The sequence below is a fragment of the Otolemur garnettii genome, unplaced genomic scaffold, assembly GCF_000181295.1.
Source record: "Otolemur garnettii isolate 467f Iridium unplaced genomic scaffold, OtoGar3 scaffold00005, whole genome shotgun sequence".
NCBI lineage: Eukaryota > Metazoa > Chordata > Mammalia > Primates > Galagidae > Otolemur > Otolemur garnettii.
In genome coordinates this window covers 41,322,708-41,338,355 of record NW_003852400.1, presented here as the reverse complement: position 1 = coordinate 41,338,355, position 15,648 = coordinate 41,322,708, and the positions used below count along the sequence as shown (strand labels likewise).

At 36.8% G+C, this 15,648-nt stretch overlaps 1 protein-coding gene across 1 annotated transcript in view; it reads right to left on the bottom strand.

Moving 5' to 3' along the window:
• Positions 1-15,648, bottom strand: part of IL6ST (interleukin 6 signal transducer) — a 47,182-nt gene that overhangs the window by 16,994 nt on the left and 14,540 nt on the right. Inside the window, exons 3-7 of the mRNA XM_003782754.3 lie at positions 13,264-13,343; positions 5,625-5,930; positions 4,352-4,472; positions 2,922-3,088; positions 2,092-2,246 (exon numbers count right to left, since the gene is read on the bottom strand). Coding sequence (XP_003782802.1) covers positions 2,092-2,246; positions 2,922-3,088; positions 4,352-4,472; positions 5,625-5,930; positions 13,264-13,327 — 813 coding nt within the window. The 5' untranslated portion in view covers positions 13,328-13,343. The remainder of the gene's footprint in view (positions 1-2,091; positions 2,247-2,921; positions 3,089-4,351; positions 4,473-5,624; positions 5,931-13,263; positions 13,344-15,648) is intronic.

Below are 15,648 nucleotides of genomic sequence, written 5' to 3'. Positions count from 1 at the left end.
AAAAAAAAAAAAAGAATTTAGGAACAAATTTCATCAAACAAGATTAATATATTAAATTATATTATTATATGATTTCTCGACCTCTGGAGAGAAATAAAAAAAGCAGCCAAAAATCTGCAAAGTTACTAGGTTTGAGAAGTGTGGAAACATCTATTATCCTTCCTTCTTTTATTTTTTTCTGTCTTGCATGGAGCCTATAACCCTGAGGACCTCAGCAGGAAACAGATGGTGCACTGCACTCAGTATTCAAGGGACCATGGGCAGAGTGTAGGGAAACCTAAGATAGTGTAGTTCCTACTCCAGGCTTATAGCTATTACTACTTCTAGGCCTAAAGGGATGGAAGGAGGTACCAGAAAATGAAAGAAGGTCAGATAGAGAGGATTGCCTTGAAAGGAACAGTGACACTGAAATGAGAGACACAGCAGTCTCAGGTAGGAAGCAGGGCAGATAAACAATGTTGCTCTCACTTCTCTCCTATCCCTTTTCTCTCCTGCCCATTAACCAAACTCACTATGAAGCTAGCTGGAATGAGAACCCACAGATGAAATTCACAAAGGTCAGCAAGCCTTGGTAAAGAATAGGGCTGAAAAGGGTACAGAGTAGATTTAGACAGGCAAAAGATTTCCAGCCCAATCAAGAAAAACAAAAACTATCACTGTAGATAAACCTGACTTTCAGAAACAAAGAGGTGATTAAACATAGATAAATAACTTTGGTTCTTTCTTCTACTCTGAAAATTCGAGTACAAAGAAAGATGTCTGCCTTTTTTGGACCATTATATTAATATTAAAACGTATTTTGAAGAACTTCAGGTATATATCTTCTCTGTAAAACATGAAGCATTCATCCAATTTTGTTTTATGGCTTTTTCTGACTGTATTCTGAGTCCTTTAGATACGTGCAATGAGGACATTAGGAGTAAGGTCATGCACTCAACTCCCTTATGTGCTCATTACTGGGAAGAGTACCAAAAGCAAAAACAAAACAAAACAAAACAAAGAAAGAAAACCTGTTAGTGATAAATGAATTACAACAGAATAGTATGAGTCCCTCAATACTGCAGCGATAGACTTTTAAAAAGCTCCAAGTATTGGGTGGCACCTGTGGCTCAAAGGAGTAGGGTGCTGGCCCCATTGCTGTAGGTGGCGGGTTCAAACCCGGCCCTGGCCAAAAAAAAAAGGCTACAAGTATTTCTTTTGCTGACAGCATCATCTTTGAGTACATGACCCTTTCCTTTTTAGTCTCGCAAGTTCCCTACCAATCTCTTCCCTACCTCAGAGGTTGACGAATATTCTATAAAGAGCTAGATAAAATATTTACTAGTATTTTAGGCTTTGGGGCCAGAAAGTCTCCAGTGCAACTACTCAACTCTTCCAGTGCAGGATAAAAATACAGACAATATGTAAACAAGCGTGGCTATGTTCTAATAAAACTTTATTTATGAAAACAAGCGCTAGGCTGATTTTGGCCTGTAGACTGTGATGTGCCAACCATGCTCTTATCCTTACAGTCTCTATATTTTTGCTTCTCTATTTAATTTGCTCATTACTTGCATTCCTTTCACCTCCCATCAAAAATGTCACTCCTGGCTCGGCGCCTATAGCTCAACCGGCTAAGGCGCCAGCCACGTACACCTAAGGTGGCGGGTTCGAATCCCCAGCCCGGACCCGCCAGACAACAATGATGGCTGCAACCAAAAAATAGCCGGGCGTTGTGGTGGGCGCCTGTGGTCCCAGCTACTTGGGAGGCAGAGGCAGGAGACTCGCTTGAGCCCAGGAGTTGGAGGTTGCTGTGAGCTGTAATGCCACGGCACTCTACCCAGGGGGACAGCTTGAGGCTCTGTCTCAAAAAAAAAAAAAAAAAAATGTCACTCCTATCATTCTGTATCACTTCCAAGTTTCACTTAAAGGCTACTGTGTACAGTAAAGCTGTATTTTCTATCTCAATATCTTCCTCCTTACCTTTGTTTAAAATAAAGACCCAGAAGACTTCACATAACCAGAAACTTCAGACATTCAGAAAATGATTGAGACTTCAGGTTAGAGGGCTGTAAGAAAGACTATTCAAATAAACAATAACTTTCAGTTTACCTCATTCCAAGTTAAGGCACCTTCGGGCTTATAGTGAATGTTATATTTCAGCCTTATAACCGTCTTAATATTGGGGTTGATCCATGTCAGTTTTAAGATACTAGACAGTTCCTCTGAGTTGCTCACTGATAAATTATGAGGTGGATTCGTCTTCACTGAGGAAGAAAATAAATCCTACATTTATTAGGTTTTACTTTTACAACTTCATATGCAAATTCAAATATACCCTTTACGCTATTCTTTAATTTATAATTTTCATTTATTCTTGCCAAATGAACTAATTTCTCCGAAAGCAATGCTGTGCTATGCTATACTACATAATGGAAAGGCAAGTTTTCTAAAGAAACTTCAGTTTTTCTTGTCAGTTTATTTCACTTATTAATCTTTTCAGGTTCAGATATCAAAAGACATATTTATGATACATAAAATTTTTAAAAAGAATAAAAACAGAACATGTATATGTGATTACAATGGTATATGAACTTTGAGTAGGAGAAAAATACCAGACGATGACATTCAAAGTGCAAATAGCTCTGAGTATGGCTGGATTGTGAACATTTTTCTTTTTCTATATTATGTGTAATATTACTAATAAAATGCCTTTATAAAAAATCACTAAGGTAGGGCAGCACCTGTGGCTCTGGAATAGGGGGCTGGTCTCATATACTGGAGGTGGTGGGTTCAAACCACCACCAGACAAAAAAAAAAAAAAAAAAAAACATAAGGTAATTAAATGTTTGTTCCTATAATAATTAAAATCTAAAAACCACTTTAAACTTATAAAGTGCTACTCTAGTCTAATACAGTCTTGAATTCAGGTTTATAACTACCTTTATCTATAGGATCAAAGTTGATATGAGCTGATGTAACCTTCCCAAGGGCATTCTGTACTTCAACCCAGACTTCAATGTTGACAAAATACACAGGGGAATACTCGACAGTGCAGGAGTTGGGAGTGTCACGTTTTGCTTTACAGTCAGGAAACTTCTCTGTTGCCCTAACAAAAACAATGCAAGAATTAGTCATTAAAATCAGATCTGAAAAAACGAGAGTGAAAAGATCCTTAAAAGAGTTAAATGAGACCAAAATTGTTATAGCAACCTTTGCAATAAATCATTAATTGCTAAAAACAAATACAAATTTTTAAAAACTAACCTGCCTTTCTTTAAAACTGAATTTGATCTTCACCTTATGAAACAAAATTATTTTTAAATTTTTAGTTTAAGAATATTACACTTTAGAATTTTATGCTCATTCCCACTGATCCCTCTCCAGAAATTATCCATTTTCTTGTGATCTGTATGATTTTTCTCCTTTTCTGAAACTGTACCAGAAATATCTTTGTTTAAGGACAATATGCCTTAAAGAAAGGTAAAAAGAGATTAGTGATAAAAATTTCTATCACCCCAGAAAATTCTCTCAGCCTCTTTCTAGTCAAATGCAGGCAACCCCTTTCTGATACCATGGTTCAAGTAATATTACCATATTTACTCACAGGTGTATAGACTATGCCTCAGTCAAAAATATTTATATATAAACACTATTTTTGACAACAGGACACACCAAACCAAAATCAAAGAAGGAATCAAAGTAGAGGATACAGGGATAGAATTTAGGCTTCTCTGAATATACCTCATTTAACAGATTTGACTTTAGGGATTTATTATTTTATATAATTATTAAGAAAAATTCCTAAAATGTACAAGCAAAATGAGGCATATAAACTTGTGTATTGAACTTTTGGTATAACCACATGGAAAAGAACTACTTCAAGAAACTTTAAAACACAGTAAGGGGACAATGTGTCCTTCATAGAGAAAAACAATCTTAAACTTGTTTTTAGTAATCATATTGTTGGTGCTAATACTTGTACTGTTATTCTGCAAATGTGTTTCCTTTAGGATAAAACAAATTAATAATTACATTGGCGTGCTGGGAAAACTAGGGTTTTTAGTGAAGAGAGGAGATACAGATGTTATTCAGATGAACTTATATGAGTTCATATCTTTTATGATGTAATTTATCTTAAACTACAAATATTTCTTAGCTGTTTCCACTGAAAAAGTCTAGAAATTATGACCATCGTCTGAAGCTGGGTGATAGGTACATAGGGATTTATACCATTCTTTTACTTCTATGTATAATTGAGATCTTTCAGAAAACGAAGATAAATGTTTAAAATAATATTGTTAAAAAAGAAATTCTAGCAAAAATGACTAACTTAATAATGCTAACAAACAATAAACTTAAAATAATGTACCATTCCGATTTTAAAGTGAAGTTTGTTTCCAGATAAGTTTCCCTTCCGGGATCCCAATGACACATCATTTTCTTTCCCTCATTCACGATGCAATTCAAATTTTTAGGTTTCTCTGGAGGCACTAAAAGAGAATAATTAGCAATGAACTCTCAAAAAGGTTTATATCCACAAATATTATGTAATGTCTATATAACCCAAGACATTTACTACCTAAATTCAGATAGAAAAAACAAACCCAAGCAAAAAGTGTGGACATAATGAAAGACTGGTGACAAAAAAGTTAATTTCTTTTCCATTCCAACTCAAACTTCCCTTTGGATAGTAACATATATTTTCTATCTTGATTGTTATTACCTCGTTTGTTTCACATTAACTTTCTATATAAAATCAACTTTCATTTATGACTGGATTAAAAATACCCACTGATCTCTCCATTAAGTATATAGTTTTTGAAGTAATACGTTAACAAAAGGCAATTAAATAGAACGTTAAATAGAAGCAAAAATGATTCATTTATATTTCTCTTCTTACTTATTTCCCAAACTCTGCTGGAAGAAAAGCAAATGCTAAAACCATAAAGTTTGAGTGATCCACAAATTTGCTGCCCCACTTCTGGATCACAGAAAGTTGACTTTATTTCCTTTGACCTTTAACAAGGAATTTCTCCAGTATTTATTCACCTTCTTTAAGCAGCTGCTTTCAATGCATTTTCTCAACAATTAAAGGATATTGAAATTTATGATGACTATAGTCACAGATTTCAATTTGACAATACTCTTTTGGGGTATCATGTCAAATACTTTCTAGAAAAATGAAAATAGGTAGTGTCCATAGTTTTGTTAGCAGGGCGCTGGCCACATACACCAAGGGTAGCGGGTTTGAACCCAGCTCAGCACAGCTAAAAAAAACAGAAAAACTGGGGCAAGAGGATAGCTTGAGCCCAAGAGTTGGAGGTAGCTGTGAGCTTTGATACGACGCAATCTACACAGGGTGATAGCTTGAGACTGCCTCGAAAAAAAAAAAAAAGAAAGAAAGAAACTGAAAATAGCTTGACTTTTCAGGAAAGAGGTGAGACTTATATTAGTCTTTAGGCTTTTTGTATATTAATAATACAAATGTAGTTTCTACTTCTAAGCTTATTTTTAAAAAATAAGTTATGTCCAAAAGTCGCTGAGTCCACAGATTACTTCATTTCATAAAGATCAATAGACATTCAAAAAATGTGGTTCAATAGTTATGACAAGGACTGAAATAAGACAAAAACAAAACTTACATCCTGAAATGACTGTGATTCCATAAACATTCTGCTCAATCTGTCCAAATGTGAGAATGTTGCAAGTGAGCTGAACGTTTAATGAAGCTATATTTGTAAAGGTGACACTGGATGCCGTGCGGTTTATGATCGTATATTGCTCCTTAGGAACAGCAAAATGGTTTGTTTTCCAGATAATGTAAGTAGCATTTACATGAAAAAAATCCATACATTTTTCCTTTAGCACACAAAGTGCAGTGAAATTAGAACCAACTTGTACCACTGGAGATTCAGGAGTGATGTAACCACATGGATCTAGAAGTTGACCTACAAAGGAAGAACAGAACACATATCAAACAGACTGAATTTTCTGGTACAAAATGCTATCTGGCTGGCAGCATTCAATGTAGAGTCCCTTAGCCTTCACTAACTATCCCTAAAGACAGAGAAAAAGAAGAAAACAAAGGTGAAAATTAATATGGTCCAAATTTAAGGCCTACATTTGTAAAGAAAGATTATCGGGTAGATAATTAGTAACAAATTATCAGGTAGATAGAGCTGAATTAAGAAAAACCTATTCAAGCTTTAATCCATAGTATGTATACTATTCTAACTTTTCTTCAGGCAACAGAATCCCTTTGGCATGATTCACACTTGCCCCACCACCTATATGTTCCATTATTCAGGGCCAGGGTCTAAACCAAACTCTCCAGAAAACAGGCAGTATTAGTCTGCTCTCCTTGTAGCCCTAAATACTGCGGTGGGATGCAGATGGCAATTTTGAGCACTTTCCTCAACGAATCCTATCTAGATGCCAGTGGTTTTCTGGATCGTTACTGACACAAAGCAGCAGTATACCATTGCCCATGTATCAAAACTCAGACAACAAAAGAAACAGGGAGCAATAAAAACAGAAAGAACAGGATAAGATGGCCAAATCTATTAGTTTTAACAATAAATGTGTGGGATAAGATCCCCTATTTCAAAACCGAGAATCAGATTGGGTAAAAAAAAAACAAAAACAAATTACACACAACTACAAGCTTTACCTCTCACCGATTCGATGCTAATGACATCTAAATCCCTATGCTTTCAACAGCCTATTAGACAGAAGCTAGCCTACAGTTATTTTAAATAACATGCCTAAATCTATATGCATCACAGTCCCTTTCAAAGTTATTATTTCTTATTCTCATTTATCTAACTCTGCTAACAGCACCACTTCTACTCAGTCACCTAGGCCAGATACTGTGTAGTCACCTTCAACATCTCTAATTGGCCTCCTCTAATTGCCAACTTAACAATACTGCACTAAGTCTTGTTGGTTCTATTTTCTTAAAATGTGTATAAACCTCTTCTTTTTTTCTGAGACAGAGTCTCAAGATGTTGCCCTGGGTAGAGTGCTGTAGTGTCACAGCTCACAGCAACCTTCAACTCTTGGCCTTAAGTGATTCTCTTGCCTTAGTCTCCCAAGTAGCTGGGACTGCAAGTGCCTGCCACAACACCTGGCTATTTTTTTTGGTTGTAGTTGTCATTGTTGTTTGGCAGGCGTGGGCTGGATTTGAACCTGCCAGCTCCGGTATATGTGGCTGGTGCCTTAGCCGCTTGAGCAAAAGGCACTGAGCCAACCTCTCCTTTCCATTGCTACTGCCACTATTAAAGCTCAGGCCACCAATATTATACTAGTGTGGCCTTCTTCCAGGTTATCTTACATACTGCTGCCACAGTTACTGTTAGGTTATTAAGTATGAAATGTCCAATTTCTTTAAGTACTAAGTTTTACAGTTGATATCTCTGGCATTTCATTTTGACACTTTCCTTTTTTATTATGAAAGTACACATCCTCATTCTTTCCGACATATGTTTTGGTTTGTGATTATCTTTCAAAAATAATTTTTTTTTTTTTTTTTTGAGACAGAGCCTCAAGCTGTCCCCCTGGGTAGAGTGCCGTGGCATTACAGCTCACAGCAACCTCCAACTCCTGGGCTCAAGCGAGTCTCCTGCCTCCACCTCCCAAGTAGCTGGGACCACAGGCGCCCACCACAACGCCCGGCTATTTTTTGGTTGCAGCCGTCATTGTTGTTTGGCGGGCCCAGGCTGGGGATTCAAACCTGCCACCTTAGGTGTACATGGCTGGTGCCTTAGCCGGTTGAGCCACAGGCGCCGAGCCTCAAAAATAATTTTTAAGAGCAATTTTTGTGAAACCATAGATAAGTCATGTTATTTTTGAATATGAGTTCCATCATGGAAACAGTACAATGCCGACAGCTAAAAATGGAATGTTTGGGAAGGATATGGCTAATGAAGAATGCACAGTACATTGCTGATTTTAGCAGAAGTTCCATTCTGATGACTTTAACCTTGAAAATGACCCCTGTGGGTGAACTGAGATGTAGGTGGATAATGTTGAGCTGAAACCTGTAGTGGAAGTCAGTCCATCTCAACCTATGCATGAATTAGCCACAAGGTTTGACGTTACTATTCCAACAATACTGAACCATTTGAAACAAATTGGCAAGATAAAAAAGCTGCATAGATGGATTCTGCATGTATTAAAAGAGTGTCAGAAAAGAAATCATCACGAAGCTTGCCCTTCTTTGCTGTCATGACATAAAAGTGAGACATTTCCACACTGTGTTGGTATGTGTGATGAAAATTACACAATGGCTGGATAAATATGAAGTGGTGAAACACAGTTTAAAATTGAATATTCATCAAAAAAAAAAAAGCTGATGGTGTCTGTGTGGTGGTCTAGCACTGGTCTTATCCACTGCAGCTTCATGATACCTGGTCAGCCGATTACAGTGGATGTCTACTGCAAGGAATTGGACGACATGATGAGGATGCTTGAGACTAAGCAGCTGAGACTGGCCAATAGAGACAGGCTAATCCTCTTATAAGACAATGTTCAACCGCATGGTGCACAAACAACACTGCTCACACTACAGAAACTGAACTCAGAAACTCTCTGTCATCCACCATATTCACCAGGCTTTCTTTGCACCAATCCCTACTTCTTCCAGGTTTTGGACCATTGCTTGCAAGGTAAAATATTGAATTCTCAAAAAGCTGTGGAAACTGCCTTTCATAATTTCATTGCCACTCATTCCCCAGGCTTCTTTACTGCTGGAGTAAAAATGCTACCTGGCAAAACTGTGTTGATAGTTTTGGCGCACATTTTGATTCATCGCACTACTTGTTTGAGATACAATAAAGTTTTGATTCAAAATATGACATTTCAGAGTTAATGACCTAATAAAATGATTATGGCATTTACCTACTTTAAATTATTTACTGGCTATCTATTACTAGCAAGATAAAAGTTCCAACTAGTTGGCCTGATTCTATTCTCTTTCTTTTGTGTCAGTGTTCACAATTTTAAGGCAGCTTTCTTCAATGAATCCTACCTGCCAATAGTATTTTGGGTGGTTACCTATGAAAGGTATTTTGAAATTAAAAATGACTTACGTTGGGTGGTGCCTGTGGCTCAAAAGAGTAGGGCGCCGGCCCCATATGCTAGAGGTGGCGGGTTCAAAACCAGCCCCGGCCAAAAACCGCAAAAAAAAAAAAAAAAAAAGACCTATGTAAAGCACTTAGTACAATGCCCGGTACTCAAAAGGCCTCCAATAAATAGTAGTCTAGCAACGTTATTACTACTTTCCAGATCCATGGGATCGCATCACATTGATAGGGTTTGGAAGGTTCCATCAGAGGTGAATGGTTCTGGTACTTAAGGTAAGAGCACAGAATAACAGAATTATGAATCTGAAAAGACACATGGAGAGCATTCATGTCAGCCCATTATTTTATAGCAAAGAAAGGTGCGACACTTTTACAGAGTCAACCTTAATTATCCAACGTCAAACATTGTTCCAGGTGAGAAGACACAAAGGATAAAACTAACTTTAAAAGTTAAACAATTGTTTTTTTATTCCATATCACTCAAACTTAGCAAGAAAAATTAAAAACAGTTTTTGTAGTCAAAGCTGTACTCTCAGGCCAGGCTTGGTGACTCACTCTGGGAGGCCAAGTGGGAGCATCACTTGATGTCAGGAGTTCAAGACCAGCCTAAGCAAAGTGAGACCCCCATCTCTACTAAAAATAGAAATAATAAGGGTGGCACCCATAGCTCAGTGGGTAGGGCACCAGCCACATACACTGAGGCTGGAGGGGTTCGAACCCAGCTGGGCCAGCTAAAAAATAACAATGACAACTGCACCAAAAAAAAAAAAAAAGAAAAGAAAAAAGAAAGACGGCGGCACCTGTGGCTCAAAGGAGTTGGGCGCTGGCCCCATATGTCGGAGGTGGTAGGTTCAAACCCAGCTTTGGCCAATAACTGCAAAAAAAAAAAAGAAAGAAAGAAAGAGAAGAAAGAAAAATGAAAGCTGGGTGTTGTGGTAGGTGCCTATAGTCCCAGCTACTTGGGAAGCTGAGGCAGGAGGATTGTTTGAGTCCAGAAGTTTGAGCTAGGCTGAAGCCATCGTACTCTAGCCTGGACAACAGAGTGAGGCTCTGTCTCAAAAAAACAAAAAACAAAACAAAACAAAAACTGTACTCCCAAATGGAAACCTGAGACCTCTCATAAGGCATATAAGGCCCAGAGTACAAATGTGTATGTCTTTGTTTCAAAACTTATATTGTAGCCCTTTGTATCACTTTGCCATTACTAATACAAGTCTAATGTAAGTCCTAGTGCATTTATTACTGTCAATTTCCAATAGTACGGAACTTCATGTCGAAGATCTTTACAAATAAGATACCCTATGATACTAGGCCAGACCTTACTTACAATTCCCTAGACCTCACTTTATTCCTTAGCAAAACACTCCTGATTTACTTTCTCTAAAGTAACTACAGAGAACTGTAGATATAAAATACACCCTCTAGAGGACTAAACACCAGGTTATAAGAAGATTCCATGTTACTCATTTCTAATCACATAGAATAAGAAAAATATTAAAAATGGGTAAATGTTTCAGTTTTCAAAGTGAAACAGGCTCATTAAAAGGATCCTATGCAAATTAATCTCATTTTTACAGAGCTATCAGACTGAGATTAAATTGTAGAAAGAGAATATTTTAATTAATAAAAGTATCTGACTAAGTTATTTTGAATATTCATGTGGGCAAGATGAAGAAATGTGGATTAGAATGTACTATAATAGATATTAGAATGAACATTTTGAAATTGCTGATATTTGGCTACTTTTCATACATTCAAATTAATCTTTAATTGATTACACATATATAAAAAATACTAGGCTGAGCATGGTGGCTCATATCTATAATCATAGCACTTTGGGAGGCCAAGGTAGAAAGATCACCTGAAGCCAAAAGTTCGAGATCGGCCTAGGCAACACATTGAAACCCTGTCTCTACCAAAAAAAAAAAAAAAAAAAAAAAAAAGACTAAGAAAAAAGTCACTGAGAGGGTAGTCTTGAGCAGAATATGCTAAAGTGCCTGCCTCTCCTCAGTCCTTGAGGAAGACTGTATTTTCCAACGATGGCTACACCTATATTTTCTTTCCATCCCACACATTCTCCTTACAATGTTACTGATACTCCTTTCACAAAGAAGTGGGGTCTATTTTCCTCTCAACCATCACAGATCTGTGTGGGTACTTGTGTCTACTCCAGACAGTGGAGTGTGCTATATGACTTCCAAGGTTAGATCATTAAAAGAATACAGCTTCCAGCTTCCAACTTTCATTCACTCTTGGGACATTTGCTCTTGCTATCCAGCCACACTTTGTGGCCATGTGTGGCGTTGTGATCAACAGCCCCAGCAAAGCCCTCAGCCTACAGCCAGCAACAATACCAAACATAAATGAATGCACCTGCAGATGACTCCTGCCCCTGGTTGATATTCTAGTTTCGGCCTCACAGAGCAAAGATGAATCTGTCCAGCTGTATCTGCCTATCTGCCTTCTGATCCAGAGGAACCATGACAGATAATGAGTATTATCATTTTAAGTTTTGGAGTCTTTGTAAGGCAGTAAGAGACAGCTAATGCAGTCCTGCTATTTTCAACATTTTCATCAACTTTATCTCTTTATCTCTGAGACACACACTTATCAATTGGCAGAGGACAGGACTATGAATGATTGCCAAAACTTTGGAAGAAAATGTTAGGGTTCACAAGATTAGAAGAATAGACTAGATCTAATAAAATGAAATTTTCAACAGAGGAAATATTTCCTACTTAGGTTAATAACAAATACAATAGAGTGAGGGAGAACTGGCTTCAAATAAACGTGTAAAAACAACCTGAGAATTTTCACTGACCACTTACTTAACATAAAACTGTACCTTATTAGCTGCCAAAAAACTATGTTGCTTTATAAAAATGATGTTCAGATTAATGTAAGTAAGAGAGCCACATTATTCAGTTTAGTTCTGGTACATTTTTTAAAAAAGGTATGTTCTATTAAAAAATAACCATACTAACATGGTTACTATAATACAAAAACTATCCTTTTCCATATATTTACTATTGACCAGGCACTGTCCAAATGCTTTCTATATATTAACTCATATAATCTTCCTTAAAACCCTAGAAGGTAGGAACTATTAGTATCTGAATTTTATAGGTAAGGAACTGAGGCACAGATTAAATAACTGGCCAAAGTGTAATAGCCAGGTAAGTGGAAGGGTTAGGATGGTATTATACTGTAAATGCTACATGGGCAAGTGAGAGAAGAATCAGGAGGACAGTCAGCACACACATAGGATAACTGGTAAGTTCAGTTGGGGGAAAGGATTAGAGACAGAGGAAAGCAATCCTTTAATACTTGAAGATAAAAAGAGTGGAAAGAGAAATTTGGCCTACTCTAGAAGTATAACTAATAAGAAAAAGTTACAAGAAGGAAAATGTGGATTCAAGAATAAGGAAGCTCTTTTTAAATATGATAGATTTAAAACGCATCCTTTCTGTTACTTTAAGTGTCTGGGATTTGGTGAGGGAGTGATTTAGAGGAGTGCTTCTCAAACTGTCAAGAAAGATCAGTTTTGCTAACCTCTTCCAATCTGTCACAAACTTATACTTTTGTTTTATACTGTGTTTGACAGTACAGGTCCACTGATCACATGCTTGGATGTCATGGCTATGTAAAACTGTTAAGACTACCTAAATATTTATTCTTAATTTCTGTATTTATGTCACCATGGACTAGTAACAACCAGATCTCAGGAGGGCATCAAGCTATAAACTTCAGTCTGACTAGCACTGCTTCAGGTACTTCTTCATTCTAGCTATCATAAGCACACTGGTCAGTGACACTTCTGGAAATTAAAGAGTGGAGTGCTAAACAAAACAAAACACGCTTCCTTCCCTTCCGCTCTTTAAAGTTACTGTTAGTAGAGCTAAACAGCAATTAGGATTACTGAATGACTGCGACAACTCAAATGAGACAGAACAGATTATCAAGAGTATTCCTAATTATTAAAATCATTTTAAGACAATATTTTTTCAATAATTATCCTAGAAAAACTATAAAAACAGAATTAAACATTTAAACATAAATTCAATTATATAATGATATAAAGATATACAGAGAGGCAATAAAGTTCACTGTAACTATTTAAATTGCCCACGAACTTTATGGCCACCTTGTATAAACCTGGTTTGTGGAGTTAGAAGTTAGGATATTTCGTGCACCTTACCCATAGATTCAGCAGTGAGGAAAATAAAGAAGGCTGGTACTAGCCAAATCTGCAACACCGACATCTTGGCAAAGGTACTTCTGTAACAAACACATGTTATATTCTTTTTAGTATTTTTTCATTTATACACATAATTTAAAGACTCTATCTTTTATTCCCTAAAAGGTGGTAAAATTCTTATGAGAATTCAGAAAACAAGTTTTTGGATTATTTTTCTTTATTCCCACTGAAGTCATGACCATGTAAACATTGCTAGAATAATTTATACTTTTAAAGTTAATTAAAAGAGAAATCCTTTTTCTTTATGATGCAAAGTCTTACACCATTAGTAAATAACTGTGAGATTGAGAACTTCAGAGAGACAAATGTCTGCATGGCAAAATCCACTATACGAAACCTCAAAAGATACTTGGCAAATGGAAAGGACTGTAATCCACAGCATGACCAAATGACCAAAAACATTCCGTAACATATGAAGAAAGCCTACAAATCACTAAAACACTAAGACTTCACAAAAACAGGCAGAAAGATTTAAATAGGTAGTTGATAGAAAAGGAAAGACAAAGTAGAACCTCTGTAAGTTGACCTCTCAAGGGACTGTAGCAACTGGGCAACACACGGAGGTGGCCAACGTAAGGAGCTTCCATTGAGGTGGCCAACTCTCTAGCTTTCACCGTATCATTAACTCCAGCATAAGAAAAGCTGCTTTCACCCTCACTCAAAATGAGATGCCCAGAAAGAAATGCAAAACAATACACGCTGGAAAACAATCTGGCAGTTCTTTACCAAATTATTAAAAGTACACCATAAAACCTGGCATTTCTATTCCTACGAAGGTCCACCACAGAATACAAATAAATGTCCACATTAAGAATTAGACTCACTCAAGTGTTCATAGAAGCTTTATTCATAATAGTTCCAAAGTAGAACCAATAAAAATGCGTGATGACTGCTAGATGGATATATGCATAGTCAAATAGCGGTATGGCCGTACAACAGAATACTACTCTGCAATAAAAGAAAATGAAGTAGTGATGCAAGAGCAAGAATGAATCTCCAAGGCAAAATGCTTAACTAAAGATGCCAGACACAACAGAATTACTTTATAATTCTGTTTATAGGAAATTCTAGAAATGCCAAAACTAGGGAGACAGAAAGCAGATCTGTCTGGGGCTGAGGCAGAAGAGGGAAATACATGTAAAGGGGAGCTTTTGGGGGTGACAGAAATATGAAATATTCTATGACCCAACTGTGGTGGTAACCACAAGACCGTTTACATTTGTCAAAATTCATTCAATTGTGTCAAGAATTATGAACGCTCTGGGACTTTACCCTCCTTTCATGCTAACAAGTTAGTCTGCCATAATTTATTAGATAATGGCAAGACAGGAGACACCTGAATCAGAGACAAAAGACTTTATTGCTCATAATATCAGTAGTCAGAGTATCAGCATTTTCTTATGCTAGTTGCTAGAGTCCCAACTCCCACAGTGCATTGTGAAGAGTCAGGTGACATTTGCACAGGGTGACTTACAAAAAGATGAAGCTTAAGCTCCCCTGTATACGCTTTGCACCTTTCCATGTTGTACTAATGTGACTTTTAATACTTATGCAAAAAACAAATATAACTTAAATTTAAAAAGTCACAATATAGTAATCACAGCACTTTGGGAGGCTGAGGCGGATGGATCACTTGAGCTCATGAGTTTGAGGATAGCCTGAGCCCAGAAACAAGACCCTGTCCCTACTAAAAAAAAAAGGAAAATTAGTTGGGCATGGTGGCATACTCCTGTAGTCCCACCTGCCTGGGTGGCTGAGGCAAGAAGATCACTTGAGCCTAAGAGTTTGAGGTTGCTGTGGGCTATGATGATGCTGTAGCACTCTACTCAGTGTACCCAAGGTGACAGAGACTTTGTCTCCAAAAAAAATGAAAACAAAAATTAAAAAAACACCATGTATAAACTTTTTCTCCTAAATAAAATTAACTTGATGCTGGAAGGCTTTAGAGGACTGCACTTATAACACAGTATTTTTTTACTCAATATACAAACTTAATGTATTCCCTAACATGTAACAGTCACTTCTGTAACAAAATTATTTGGTAATGAACTGTTTAGATTGTATTAAGAATAGGTATAAAAGAATTAAACCATTGTTACAGAAACCATTTTCCTCCACCTGTTTCATTCTCTACGCCCTAACTTTCAATAGCCCTATGTTAAAAAAAAATCCACCACAATATTTCACCTTTCTATTGATGTATTACATTCCTATAACAATCTCTAGGAGATTCATGAAAGCATTTATGATTACTTCAAAGTAATTACATTTACCTTACAAGTGTTATGGAATACAAGTAAAAGAAAACAGGCAAAGGTAGGTTTT